Source organism: Oncorhynchus mykiss, chromosome 8, assembly GCF_057628025.1.
Source record: "Oncorhynchus mykiss isolate SJ-2025 chromosome 8, ASM5762802v1, whole genome shotgun sequence".
NCBI classification, from domain to species: Eukaryota; Metazoa; Chordata; class Actinopteri; order Salmoniformes; family Salmonidae; genus Oncorhynchus; species Oncorhynchus mykiss.
The window spans coordinates 67471268-67484697 of NC_143029.1; the positions used below are offsets into that span (position 1 = coordinate 67471268).

Consider the following 13430-nt stretch of genomic DNA (forward strand, 5'->3'; position numbering starts at 1 on the left):
GGTAGTAGGTGCCAGGCACACCGGTTTGAGTGTGTCAAGAACTGCAGCACTGCTGGGTTTTTAATGCTCAACAGTTTCTCGTGTGTATCAAAAATGGTCCACCACCCAAAGGACATCCAACCAACTTTATACAACTGTTGGAAGGATTGGACTCAACATGGGCCAGCATCCCTGTGGAAAGCTTTAGACACCTTGAGTTTTGAGGCTGTTCTGAGGTCAAAATGGGTTCATCTCAATATTAGGAAGGTGTTCCTAATGTTTAGTACACTCAGTGTAAATGTCTAAGGCTGCGTTTACACATGCAGCCTAGTTCTGATCATTTGACCAATCTCTTTTTTTCAATAATCTGTCAAAAGATCAGAATTGGGATGCCTGTGTAAACGCAGTTTATGATACCTTTTTGAAGCCAGTTAAAGAATAACCAGCATTCTGTGTGCCAAGTGTTTCCCAAGAGAGTTAAGTCAGGGTTAACTAGGTACAGCCAGGATCAAGGTCAGCTGGGTTTCTGGGAAAAGGATACTTTCCATCTCAATAAGAAAGGGCAAATCCACATGATGTTTCAACGAGGAATGATTATGGACTTTTACATGCCAGTTGTCAGCATAGTGCAGATAGTTTTTTTCCTTGGTCATTCTACTGCTCTCTGTGTGAACTCAGAGGCAGAGGACAGACATCAAAAGGCTACAGCCATGGTCACACGCTGAGGAGCTGTTGAATTGGTGCTTTTCACAATCTGAGTACTTTATCCTGAAGGCACAGGGGTGCACGCTCACCAGACGTGACTACTGCTGGGGTAAGAGGGATATCACCATGAATGAGAGAGAGAAAGTAAGAGAGAGTGATTTTATAATGTCAAGGTAAATGATACGTGTCATCCTAATATACAAAAGGGTTCCAAAAGGGTTCTTCAACTGTCGCCATAGAAGAACCCTTTTTGGTTCCAGGTCGAACCCTTTTGGGTTCTATTTAGAACCCTTTGTGGAAAGGGTTTTACATGGAACCAAAAGGGTTCTACCTGGAACTAAAAAGGGTTCTTCAAATGGTTATCCTTTGGGGACAGCTGAAGAACCCTTTTAGGTTCTAGATGACACCTTTTTTATAAGTGTGTATAGATACAGTTGAAGTCGGAAGTTTACATACACTTAGATTGGAGTCACTAAAACTTGTTTTTCAACCACTCCAAATTTCTTCACAAACTATAGTTTTGGCAAGTCGGTTAGGACATCTACTTTGTGCATGACACAAGTAATTTTTACAATTGTTAACAGATTATTTCACTTATAATTCACTGTATCACAATTCAAGGAAATTCAATTCAATTCACATCAAGGAAACAGGTACAAAAGTATCTACATATATCCACAGTAAAACAAGTCCTATATCAACATAACCTGAAAGGCCGCACAGCAAGGAAGAAGCCACTTCTCCAAAACTGCCATAAAAAGCCAGACTACGGTTTGCAACTCCACATGGGGACAAATATCATACTTTTTAGAGAAATGTCCTCTGTTCTGATGAAACAAAAATAGAACTGTTTGCCATAATGACCATCATTATGTTTGGAGGAAAAGGGGGGAAGCTTGCAAGTTGAAGAACACCATCCCAACCGTGAAGCACGGGGGTGGCAGCATCATGTTGTGGGGTGCTTTGCTGCAGGGACTAGTGCACTTCACAAAATAGATGGCATCATGAGGTAGGAAAATTAAGTGGATATATTGAAGCAACATCTCAAGACTACAGTCAGGTCGTTAAAGCTTGGTTGCAAATGGGTCTTCCAAATGGACAATGACCCCAAGCATACTTCCAAAGTTGTGGCAAATGGCTTTAGGACAACAAAGTCAAGGTATTGGAGTGGACATCCCAAAGCCCTGACATAAATCCTATAGAAAATTTGTGGGCAGAACTGAAAAAGCGTGTGAGCGCAAGGAGGCCTACAAACCTGATTCAGTTACACCAGCTCTGTCAGGAGGAATGGGCCAAAATCCACCCAACTTATTGTGGGAAGCTTGTGGAAGGCTACCCGAAATGTTTGACCCAAGTTAAACAATTTAACGGCAATGCTACCAAATACTAATTGAGTGTATGGAGACTTCTGCCCCACTGGGAATGTGATGAAAGAAATAAAAGATGAAATAAATCATTCTCTCTACTATTATTCTGACATTTCACATTCTTAAAATAAAGTGGTGATCCTAACTGACCTAAAACAGGGAATATTTACTAGGATTAAATGTCAGGAATTGTGAATAACTGAGTTTAAATGTATTTGGCTAAGGTGAATGTAAACTTCCGACTTCAACTGTGGGGGGTAATGAAAACTATGTTCTCTGTCTCAACACACACACACACACACACACACACACACACAGGTTCTAGTCAGTCGTCTTTATTTAGAGGTTAAACTGTTCAGTACATAATCTCAATGTGCAGAATAGGTCCAATTGCCAGCATGAGGAGGAAATAGTTTTTATTATTACAGTATTTCAATTACACTACTGCAACAACGTTGATACCAGAGACAACATTCAATCGCCACCTGTTGGCTCGATGCGCTTTCAGCACCACTGACAGCTACCGAGTAGATCTGTGTTTGCGGATTCAGGACCTTGGATAGCCACTGAATGAGTGCAACTGACATTCGCTTGAACAGGTTACTTACTATAATATTGAACTAGTTTATATAATATCATACCAACAATCAGTCACATTCAGCAATACAAATCCAACATTATAGCACAGAATAATTTCATCATAAATGACCAAAATAGCCTACTTTATCTCATTCAGTTATACATTTCTTCATAATTAAAGTCCAAAAAAGGGTGGCCAACGTCCTTGAATAAAATAAGAATCACTTGATTTGAGACTTAGAGTGGAAAAACCAAGAATCCAGAAAACGTGGAGTACCTCCATCCACCCATTAGATTTCCCCGCTCAAGCTTTAAGTAGAGTTTGTCCTCCCGTTCCATTTGCAGAAGAACTGAATTGCTCGCAGCCTCTCGAGTAACATCCTGGTCCCCGGCGAAAGCTGATATGATAGGGTATTCGTTGTGCATCAAGTTCACCTGCAGAATGCAATGCCATGGATATGTGATACAAAAAAAACAGTCCACAATTGGTGTCTCAACTAAATCAAGACCTCTCTGTGCGCTCACCTGTATAGTCTGCCGGTTGTAAACCTTCACCACATGGAAGCTGAAACTGTAAATGCCTCTTCTTGGTGCTTGAAATACACTTGCTTGCAGATCAAAATGGTTGCCAATGTTTACTAACAACTGAAAAAAATACAAATAAATAGTACACACTAACATTATGAAGATTATGCTAATTTGTAAACACAAATAATGGACAGAATTAATCCCTGACCTGATCAAAGTAGATGGTCAGAGACGTATTGCTCATATCAGAAGGTTCGTGGTTGGTTCCTCTGAGCGCAGAGAAAGCCACTTTAGCGTCGCCTGCCCGGACAGATATCCCAAACGAAGAGGTGAACGCTCTCTCTGCAGACGGGTTCGCATCACAAACCACCAGACACTTTCCCTCCAAAACAAGAGGCCCCGTGTCATTCTGTCCCAACGAAAAGGCAACGCCAAAACCTAGAAGCACCAACGGCAGCATGGCACAAGATCGACTGTTACAGTTTATGGGGTGCGACTGCTCTGCTTCAGGCAATCAGTCCCCCTTCACCCCTCTCTCTCCTTACTCACACATACACACACACACACACACAGTATGCATAGTGCAGTGTCAATGTTGTGATATGAGTTACACTTGCACCATCAAGTGGCTGACAAATGCAACAAACATGTAGGCCTGCAAGTTTCTGTCTATATAAAAGGAGTTGACAATATATGGTAGTAACAGTCTGTTCTCAAACAACGTTACCCCTCAGTTTGGCCCCAGTCGGGCTCTGAAGCCTTCAGCCAGTCTGCAGACTTTCATTGTCTCTGTGTGTAGGTATAACACAATGTTCTGACATTCATAGAATGTCCAATGCAGACTGATCTGTATTGTATCACATTTACACTCAATATGACCTACTTTTTATTCTTAAAATGATTGCTTACCATATTGAAACAGATGGCATGTCTGGCAATAACTTTGTTTCTTCTCAAATCTCTGAAGTCTATTAAAACAAGACTTCAATCTCTGGTTTTGGATTAGCTCCATAATAATCATGTAAATTACATGATTGTTTAGTGGGGAGAGTGGAGGGACTCCTGAAAGATACACCACACTTGCCCTGATATTCCAAGCTTGCTGCAATTGCATGTGGCTCCATACAGATAATATTGTGTAATTACAGATGTGATACTTAGTTTACATGCAGGGGTCTCGGATTGGCTAGAGACTGTGCATGCAGGGGTCTGCACCAGCGCTCATGGCTATCTTAGGTTGTACCGGTATATCAGATTAGCTCAATCACCAAGTGATCAGCCTCTGAGTATCACAGAAACACTTTGAATGATTAACAAAAACATTTGCATAACAATTGGCTATGGATGAAATTTAACAAATTAGCTGTTCAGAACATGAAAAACATCTATAGTACCAGTCAAAAGTTTGGACACGTCCCGTTGGCATAAAGGGTCGGGAGACAGGAATGCGTAATAGTTTTTTTTATTTACCCAAATTTACAAAGACCAAACAAACAAACACGTATACAAAACATAGGGTTGAGACCCAAACAAAAGAGCGATGAGTACCTCAAATAAATACACTGGGGCGAGACCCGTAACATACACACACACAATGATTCCACACGGGACAAAACCCGTAATCATCTGCACACAACAAGTGGCACGGAAGCCAAAACAACGAAGCACACGACCAACGGACATTGTAACAAGAATCGACAGGACAAATGGTGAACAAAGGGCCCACTTATACAATTACTAATCAATGGGAATAGGGGCCAGGTGTGCGTAATGACAGTTTCTGGAAGGATCCGTGACAGACACAGCTACCCATTCAAGGGTTTTTCTTATTTTTACAATTTTCTACATTGTAGAATAATAGTGAATACATCAAAACTATGAAATAACACAAATGGAATCATGTAGTAACCAAAAAAGTGTTAAACAAATCAAAATATATATTATATTTTAGTTTCTTCATAGTAGCCACCCTTTGCCTTGATGACAGCTTTGCATACTCTTGGCAGTACAGAGAGATCCTTCAGGAAAACCTGCTCAAAGCACTCAGGACCTCACACTGGAGCGAAGGTTCACCTTCCAACAGGACAATGACCCTAAGCACACAGCCAAGACAACGCAGGAATGGCTTCGGGACAAGTTTCTGAATGTCCTCAAGTGGCCCAGCCAGAGCCCAGACTTGAATCCGATTGAACATCTCTGGAGAGACCTGAAAATAGCTGTGCAGTAACACTCCCCATCCAATCTGACAAAGCTTGAGTGGATCTGCAGAGAATAATGGGAGAAACTTCCTAAAAACAAGTGTACCAAGCTTGTAGACCCGAGGCTGTAATTCCTGCCAAATGTGCTTCAACAAAGTACTGAGTAAAGTGTCTGAATACTTATGTAAATGTGATATTTCTGTTTCTTAATTGGTATAAATTTGCAAAAATCTCTAAAAGTCAGTTTTTGCTTTGTCATTAGGGGGTATTGTGTGTAGATTGATGAGGGGGAAAACTATTTAATACATTTTAGAATAAGGCTGTAACATAACAATGTGGAAAAGGTGAAGGGGTCTGAATACTTTCCAAATGCATCTTACTAAATGGAAGGAGACAGATTGACGTTTACTATGTTACGTCTACGCCTGAGTCCAGGTTGAGTGTGCAGCCTCTGCAAATTGAAGTTAAGACTGCACATTTAACTGCACAAACCGAAGGATCTAACTACACAAGCATACATTCAGACAATGGCTGGTCGTAAAATTCTTCCATTCCCACTTCGATGTCCACGAGGGATCTAGATCTCGCCTGCAGGACTCTCAGGACATTTTCCACCTGTGCTGTGGTTGTGGGGACATAAGGTAGACACCCTTCTCAAAGCAGGTGCAACAAATGGTCCTGCAACAGCGTAGAACGCTAGCTATGACCCCCAACAATCCCAGTTACGATAATTTCTAAACTTTTTTGAAGCCTCTGTCTTTAGCATTAACGTTAAATTAAATCGCCTCCGTTTCCAGTAGATTGGGTTGTGTCATGACTCGCTACTTTGGATCAATGATGGTTGACGGCTGCGAGCTGCTGGAAACGAATCCTCCCACAGTAGCTACTCATTCAAGGACATGCCTTGATAGCTACATCAAGAACATGTAGAAATTATGAGACTATACTCTGAAAGTACACTTAAACACGGGGAATGTAGCTAAATTAGAAAATAGCGAACTGGCATGACATTTAAAAGTCAAACAAGTCAAAAATACTGTATTACAAGTGAAACCTCGTTCTGCACCAAGGTGTGCTGCACATCGTTTGTCCCGAATTGATACAACATGCACTTTCCTTAGTTCCTAATTCCACTCAATCGACTTGCTTTTTCCTTTTCACAAACGTTTGGTCAACATACAACCCTTTTACAAGCGCCATATGTGTTACAAAACCAAGCTTTTAGTAATATAATGTTGATATACAATTAGAGAATACATTTGTTAGTTTAATAACAAAACAGAAGTATTTGCAGATAAATGATAACTGAAATTAATACACACTGTATAAATACAAACAACACCATGCAACAACAAAAAGCTAAACATTAAATCATAACAGGTGCAAACACATTTAGATTGACTGTGTACAAGAAACATATACAAGAGGTAATATGGATAAATTAAAACACTACATATTCACAACATACATGAATTAAAATCAAGGGGACATCAGAGATCAAATCAGCATGTTCTTTTCTTTTTTACAAAGAAAAAAAAAAATCACAACCCACAATGATATGCCATGATATTACTTGTCTGAATCCAAGCAGAACAAAAAATATGTACAGTGCATTCGGGAAGTATTCAGACCCCTTGACCTTTTCCACATTTTGTTACATCATAGCGTTATTCTAAAATTGATTAAATAGTTTGCCTTTTTTTTTTGCAAATAAATAAAAAAAAACTTAAATATCACATTTAAGTATTCAGACCCTTTACTCAGTACCTTGTTGAAGCGCCTTTGGCAGGGATCACAGCCTTGAGTCTTCTTGGGTATGATGCTACAAGCTTGGCACACCTGTATTTGGGGAGTATCTCTCATTATTCTCTGCAGATCCTCTCAAGCTCTGTCAGGTTAGATGGGGAGTGTCGCTGCACAGCCATTTTCAGGTCTCTCCAGACATGTTCGATCGTGTTCAAGTCAGGGCTCTGGCTGGGCCACTCAAGGACATTCAGAGACTTGTCCCGAAAACACTCCTGCATTGTCTTGGCTGTGTGCTTAGGGTCGTTGTCCTATTGGAAGGTGAACCTTCGCCCCAGTCTGAGGTCCTGAGCGCTCTGGAGCAGATTTTCATCAAGGATCTCTTTGTACTTCGCTCTGTACATCTTTCCCTCGATCCTGACTAGTCTCCCAGTCCCTGCCACTGAAAAACTTCCCAACAGCCTGATGCTGCCACCACGATGCTTCACCGTAGGGATGGTGCCAGGTTTCCACCAGATGTGACGCTTGGCATTCAGGCCAAAGAGTAAAATCTTGGTTTCATCGGAGAATCTTGTTTCTCATGGTCTGAGAGTCCTTTAGATGCCTTTTTGGAAAACTCCAAGCAGGCTGTCATGTGCCTTTTACTGAGGAGTGGCTTCTTTCTGGCCACTCTACCATAAAGGCCTTATTGGTGGAGTGCTGCAGAGATGGTTGTCCTTCTGGAAGGTTCTTCCATCTCCACAGAGGAATTCTTGGAACTTTGTCAGAGTGACCATCGGGTTCTTAGTCACCTCCCTGACCAAAGCCCTTCTACCCCGATTGCTCAGTTTGGCCTGGAAGCCAGCTCTAGGAAGAGTCTTGGTGGTTGCAAACTTCTTCCAATTAAGAATTTTGGAGGCAACTTTGGTCTTGGGGACCTTCAATGCTGCAGAAATGTTTTGGTAACCTTCCAAAACATCGACATAATCCTGTCTCGGAGCTCTACAGACAATTCCTTTGACCTCATGGGTTGATTGTTGCTCCGACATGCACCATCAACTGTGGGACCTTATATAGACAGTTGTGTGCCTTTCCAAATCATGTCTAATCTATTGAATTTACCACAGGTGGACTCCAATCATGTTGTAGAAACATCTCAAGAATGATCAATGGAAACCGGATGCATGTGAGTTCAATGTTGAGTCTCATAGCAAAGGGTCTGAATACTTATGTAAATAAGGTATTTCAGTTTTCAATTTCTTAAAATGTTTTCGCTTTGTCATTATGTGATATTCTTCGTAGATTGATGTGAAAAAAAATATGATATCCATTTTAGAATAAGGCTGTAACGTAACAAATGTGGAAAAAGGTATGTAGTCATTTGTGGATGTCCATCATACATTTCTTATGATATGTTTCGAATTGCATTTCATATGATATGTTTCGAATTGCAATTCATATGATATGTTTCGAATTGCATTTCATATGATATGTTTCGAATTGCAATTCATATGATATGTTTCGAATTGCATTTCATATGATATGTTTCGAATTGCAATTCATATGATATGTTTCAAATTGCATTTCATATGATATGTTTCGAATTGCAATTCATATGATATGTTTCGAATTGCAATTCATATGATATGTTATGAATTGCAATTCGCACAATATGTAACGAATTTTAAATACTTATCTTCACGAATTCCAATGTGTCGTGGCTAACATTAGCTAGGTTAGGGGTTAAGGTTGGGGAAGGGTTAGCTAGCATGTAGCCAGCAGATCCGACCCACTTGCTTAAAGCTGCACTAAGGTCAGACAGGCTTCCTGTCTACATTAAAGGGATAGTTCGGGATTTTGGCAAGATGACCTAGTGGATACAGTTTTTAGGTCTCTGCGTGCAATTTTAAGGAAGTTGCTAACTAGCATTAGCACAATTGCAAACTACTGTTAGCGCAATGACTGGAAGTCTATGGTAACTGATAGCATTCCTTCATACTGGATGCAGAGATATAGGTCGTGTCTACACTTGACACTGCTATCAGAATACAAAGAGCACATGGAAAAGACAGTCTAGGGCCTCCCGGGTGGCGCAGTGATCAAGGGTGCTGTACTGCAGCGCCAGCTGTGCCACCAGAGACACTGGGTTTGCACCCAGGCTCTGTAGTAACCGGCTGCGACCGGGAGGTCTGTGGGGCGACGCACAATTGGCCTAGCGTCGTCCGGGTTAGTGAGGGCTTGGCCGGTAGGGATATCCTTGTCTCATCGCGCACCAGCGACTCCTGTGGCGGGCCGGGCGCAGTGCATGTTAACCAAGTTGCCAGGTGCACGGTGTTTCCTCCGACACATTGGTGCGGCTGGCTTCCAGGTTGGATGCGCACTGTGTTAAGAAGCATTGCGGCTTGGTTGGGTTGTGTATCGGAGGACGCATGACTTTCAACCTTCGTCTCTCCCGAGCCCGTACAGGAGTTGTAGCGATGAGACAAGATAGTAGCTACTAAACAATTGGATACCACGAAATTGGGGAGAAAAGGGCTGATTTTTTATTTTTTTATTTAAAAAAGTCTAGACGCACAAAAGTTGCTTTGTGGTCTGATTGTGTTCAGATCTGGCTGATCACTTCGGGAGGTGGTTATGGATGCATTGGTTATGGAAGCATTGTATGCAAATTTATCCTCAGTCTGGGTGCAATCAGGCTACCAAAAGCACATACAGTGGGGCAAAAAAGTATTTAGTCAGCCACTAATTGTGCAAGTTCTCCCACTTAAAAAGATGAGAGAGGCCTGTCATTTTCAACTATGACAGACAAAATGAGAAGAAAGAAAATCCAGAAAATCACATTGTGGGATTTTTAATGAATTTATTTGTAAATTATGGTGGAAAATAAGTATTTGGTCACCTACAAACAAGCAAGATTTCAGGCTCTCACAGACCTGTAACTTCTTCTTTAAGAGGCTCCTCTGTCCTCCACTCGTTACCTGTATTAACGGCACCTGTTTGAACTTGTTATCAGTATAAAAGACACCTGTCCACAACCTCAAACAGTCACACTCCAAACTCCACTATGGCCAAGACCAAAGAGCTGTCAAAGGACACCAGAAACAACAGACCTGCACCAGGCTGGGAAGACTGAATCTGCAATAGGTAAGCAGCTTGGTTTGAAGAAATCAACTGTGGGAGCAATTATTAGGAAATGGAAGACATACAAGACCACTGATAATCTCCCTCGATCTGGGGCTCCACGCAAGATCTCACCCCGTGGGGTCAAAATGATCACAAGAACGGTGAGCAAAAATCCCAGAACCACACGGGGGGACCTCGTGAGTGACCTGCAGAGAGCTGGGACCAAAGTAACAAAGCCTACCATCAGTAACACACTACGCCACCAGGGACTCAAATCCTGCAGTGCCAGACGTGTCCCCCTGCTTAAGCCAGTACATGTCCAGGCCCGTCTGAAGTTTGCTAGAGAGCATTTGGATGATCCAGAAGAAGATTGGGAGAATGTCATATGGTCAGAGAAACCAAAATATAACTTTTTGGTAAAAACTCAACTCATCGTGTTTGGAGGACAAAGAATGCTGAGTTGCATCCAAAGAACACCAAACCTACTGTGAAGCATGGGGGTGGAAACATCATGTTTTTGTGGCTGTTTTTCTGCAAAGGGACCAGGACGACTGATCCGTGTAAAGGAAAGAATGAATGGGGCCATGTATCGTGAGATTTTGAGTGAAAACCTCCTTCCATCAGCAAGGGCATTGAAGATGAAACGTGGCTGGGTCTTTCAGCATGACAATGATCCCGAACACACCGCCCGGGCAACGAAGGAGTGACTTCGTAAGAAGCATTTCAAGGTCCTAGAGTGGCCTAGCCAGTCTCCAGATCTCAACCCCATAGAAAATCTTTGGAGGGAGTTGAAAGTCTGTGTTGCCCAGCAACAGCCCCAAAACATCACTGCTCTAGAGGAGATCTGCATGGAGGAATGGGCCAAAATACCAGCAACAGTGTGTGAAAACCTTGTGAAGACTTACAGAAAACGTTTGACCTCTGTCATTGCCAACAAAGGGTATATAACAAACTTTTGTTATTGACCAAATAGTTATTTTCCACCATAATTTGCAAATAAATTCATAAAAAATCCTACAATGTGATTTTCTGGATTTTTTTTATCATTTTGTCTGTCATAGTTGAAGTGTACCTATGATGAAAATTACAGGCCTCTGTCATATTTTTAAGTGGGAGAACTTGCACAATTGGTGGCTGACTAAATACTTTTTTTGCCCCACTGTACAGTGGGTGATGTCATCAGCCCTCATTATTCCGTTGGAGAAAATATGATCCTAGCGTCCTCATATGCTCCTAGCGGCCTCATAAATGCTAGTCAGCTAGCGAATATGTTAACCTGTTTGCTATACCTTTAGCGTTGCTTGCGAGTTTGGTGGCTAGCTACAGAGGTTACCTGGCTAGTTAGCTACTGCATTCAGTTATTGTTGTGTTATCATATTTTGCCTATTCCACCGTTTGTAGAGTACTTACTGGCATTTGAATACAGTGCGGGAAAAGGGAACCCGGACACGCTGTGGACACGGTAGACACATTTAAATGTAGGTGTAGAGGCGTGACGAGTTCAGAATTTCAAGATTAGAGTTCTATTATCAGAATACTAAAGCTACATGCACTTTCAAATCTAGACATGGCCATAAATATGTTATCCATGAGTTCATCTGACTCTGGGGAAGTAGATAAATGGCTTCATTGCTAAAATCACGTAGTATCCCTTTAAGACACAACAGAGCCGGCATGATACATGGCTCGGAAAACGTACCTCAATCCAGGGATAAGAATTCTGTTGTACTCCAAATTGTCATATTATTCCAACTGTTACACCAAGAAGATGAAACTAGCAGTTGTTCAATCTTCTTGGTGTAACAGTTGAGATTATGGGACAATTCGGAGGACAACGCATTTCTCATCCCTGGATCGAGATACATTTTCCGAGCCATATCTCTTGCCAGCTCCACGGTGTCTCAATCTACATAGGAAGTCTGTCCGACCCTAGCTGTAAGCAAGAGGGTCAGATCTGCTGTCTAGCTAACATGCATTTTTTTTGTAAATGATGTACCCAGTGGTGGAAAAAGTATCCGATTGTCATACTTGAGTAAAAGTAAAGATACCTTAATAGAAAATAACTCAAGTAAAAGTGAAAGTCACCTAGTAAAATGCTACTTGAGTAAAAGTCTAAAAGTATTTGGTTTTAAATATACTTAAGAATTAAAGGTAGATGTAATTGCAAAACAATTCTTAAGTATCAAAAGTAAAAGTATCAATCATTTCAAATTCTTTATATTAAGCAAATCAGACAACACTATTTTCTTGTTTTTAAGAAAATGTAGCCAACACCCAATACAGGGAACAACTGTTTGGTCTTTCATTTATGGTTATGCCCTGGTTCCCATTTCAGGTCAGTTTTGCTCAGTAGGCCTACTAGAATGTTGTCATATTTGGAGTACCTCAGATGGAGAGATTTGAACTGTTAATTATTTGCCAGTCTTGATAACAATAATGGTTGTTTGTTATTTTGTAAATGCCACCATGCATGGCACTGCATCAACAATATGACCCTCAATAGGATGTTTGATTGTATGACTTCACAGATGGATCAATTGGAGGTCAAATTGCAGGCAGAACTACAGAGCGCAGCTAAAGTGGTGGCCTGCCATTTCTTCTTTCCCAACCGGGCACCTGATGGCACCACTGGAGAAGGAATAGGCACTGTGTGGGTATATGATGCAGTCGTTCAAAACAGAAAGAGGAACACATCAGGGACATATTGTAATTCCACAAACACCACAGCAGACCCCGGGCACTGGTGGCACTATCTAAAAGTATTTGGTTTTAAATATACTTAAGTATTAATAGTAAATGTAATTGCAAAAATATACTTAAGTTTCAAAAGTAAAAGTATAAATAATTTCTTATTATTTATATTAATCAAACCAGAAAACACTCAGACATAATTTACAAAAAAACGTGTGTTTAGTGAGTCCGCTAGATCAGAGGCAGTAAGGATGACCAGGGATGTTCTCTTGATAAGTGTGTGAATTGGACCATTTTCCTCTCCTGCTAAGCATTCATTTACAATTTAGTCATTTAGCAGACGCTCTTATCCAGAGCAACTAGGGTTAAGTGCCTTACTCATGGGCACATTAACATATTTTTCTCCTATTTGGCTCAGGAACTCAAACCAGCGACCTTTCAGTTACTGGCCCACCGCACTTAACCGCTGAACTATCTGCAACCCCATTCGAAATGTAATGAGTACTTCTGAGTATCAGGGAAAATGCATCGAGTAAAA

General features: G+C 41.2%; 1 protein-coding gene across 1 annotated transcript; it reads right to left on the reverse strand.

The window, feature by feature from the left end:
* Window positions 1-2370: 2370 nt before the first annotated feature.
* LOC110529129 (cerebellin-2) lies at window positions 2371-3654 on the reverse strand. The gene is made up of 3 exons (XM_021611268.3): window positions 3367-3654; window positions 3156-3275; window positions 2371-3065 (listed from the first exon to the last, which is right to left on the reverse strand). The coding sequence occupies exons 1-3, from the start codon at window positions 3616-3618 to the stop codon at window positions 2868-2870; spliced, it is 570 nt and encodes a 189-aa protein (XP_021466943.1). The 5' UTR covers window positions 3619-3654; the 3' UTR covers window positions 2371-2867.
* Between the last annotated feature and the right edge of the window lie 9776 nt (window positions 3655-13430).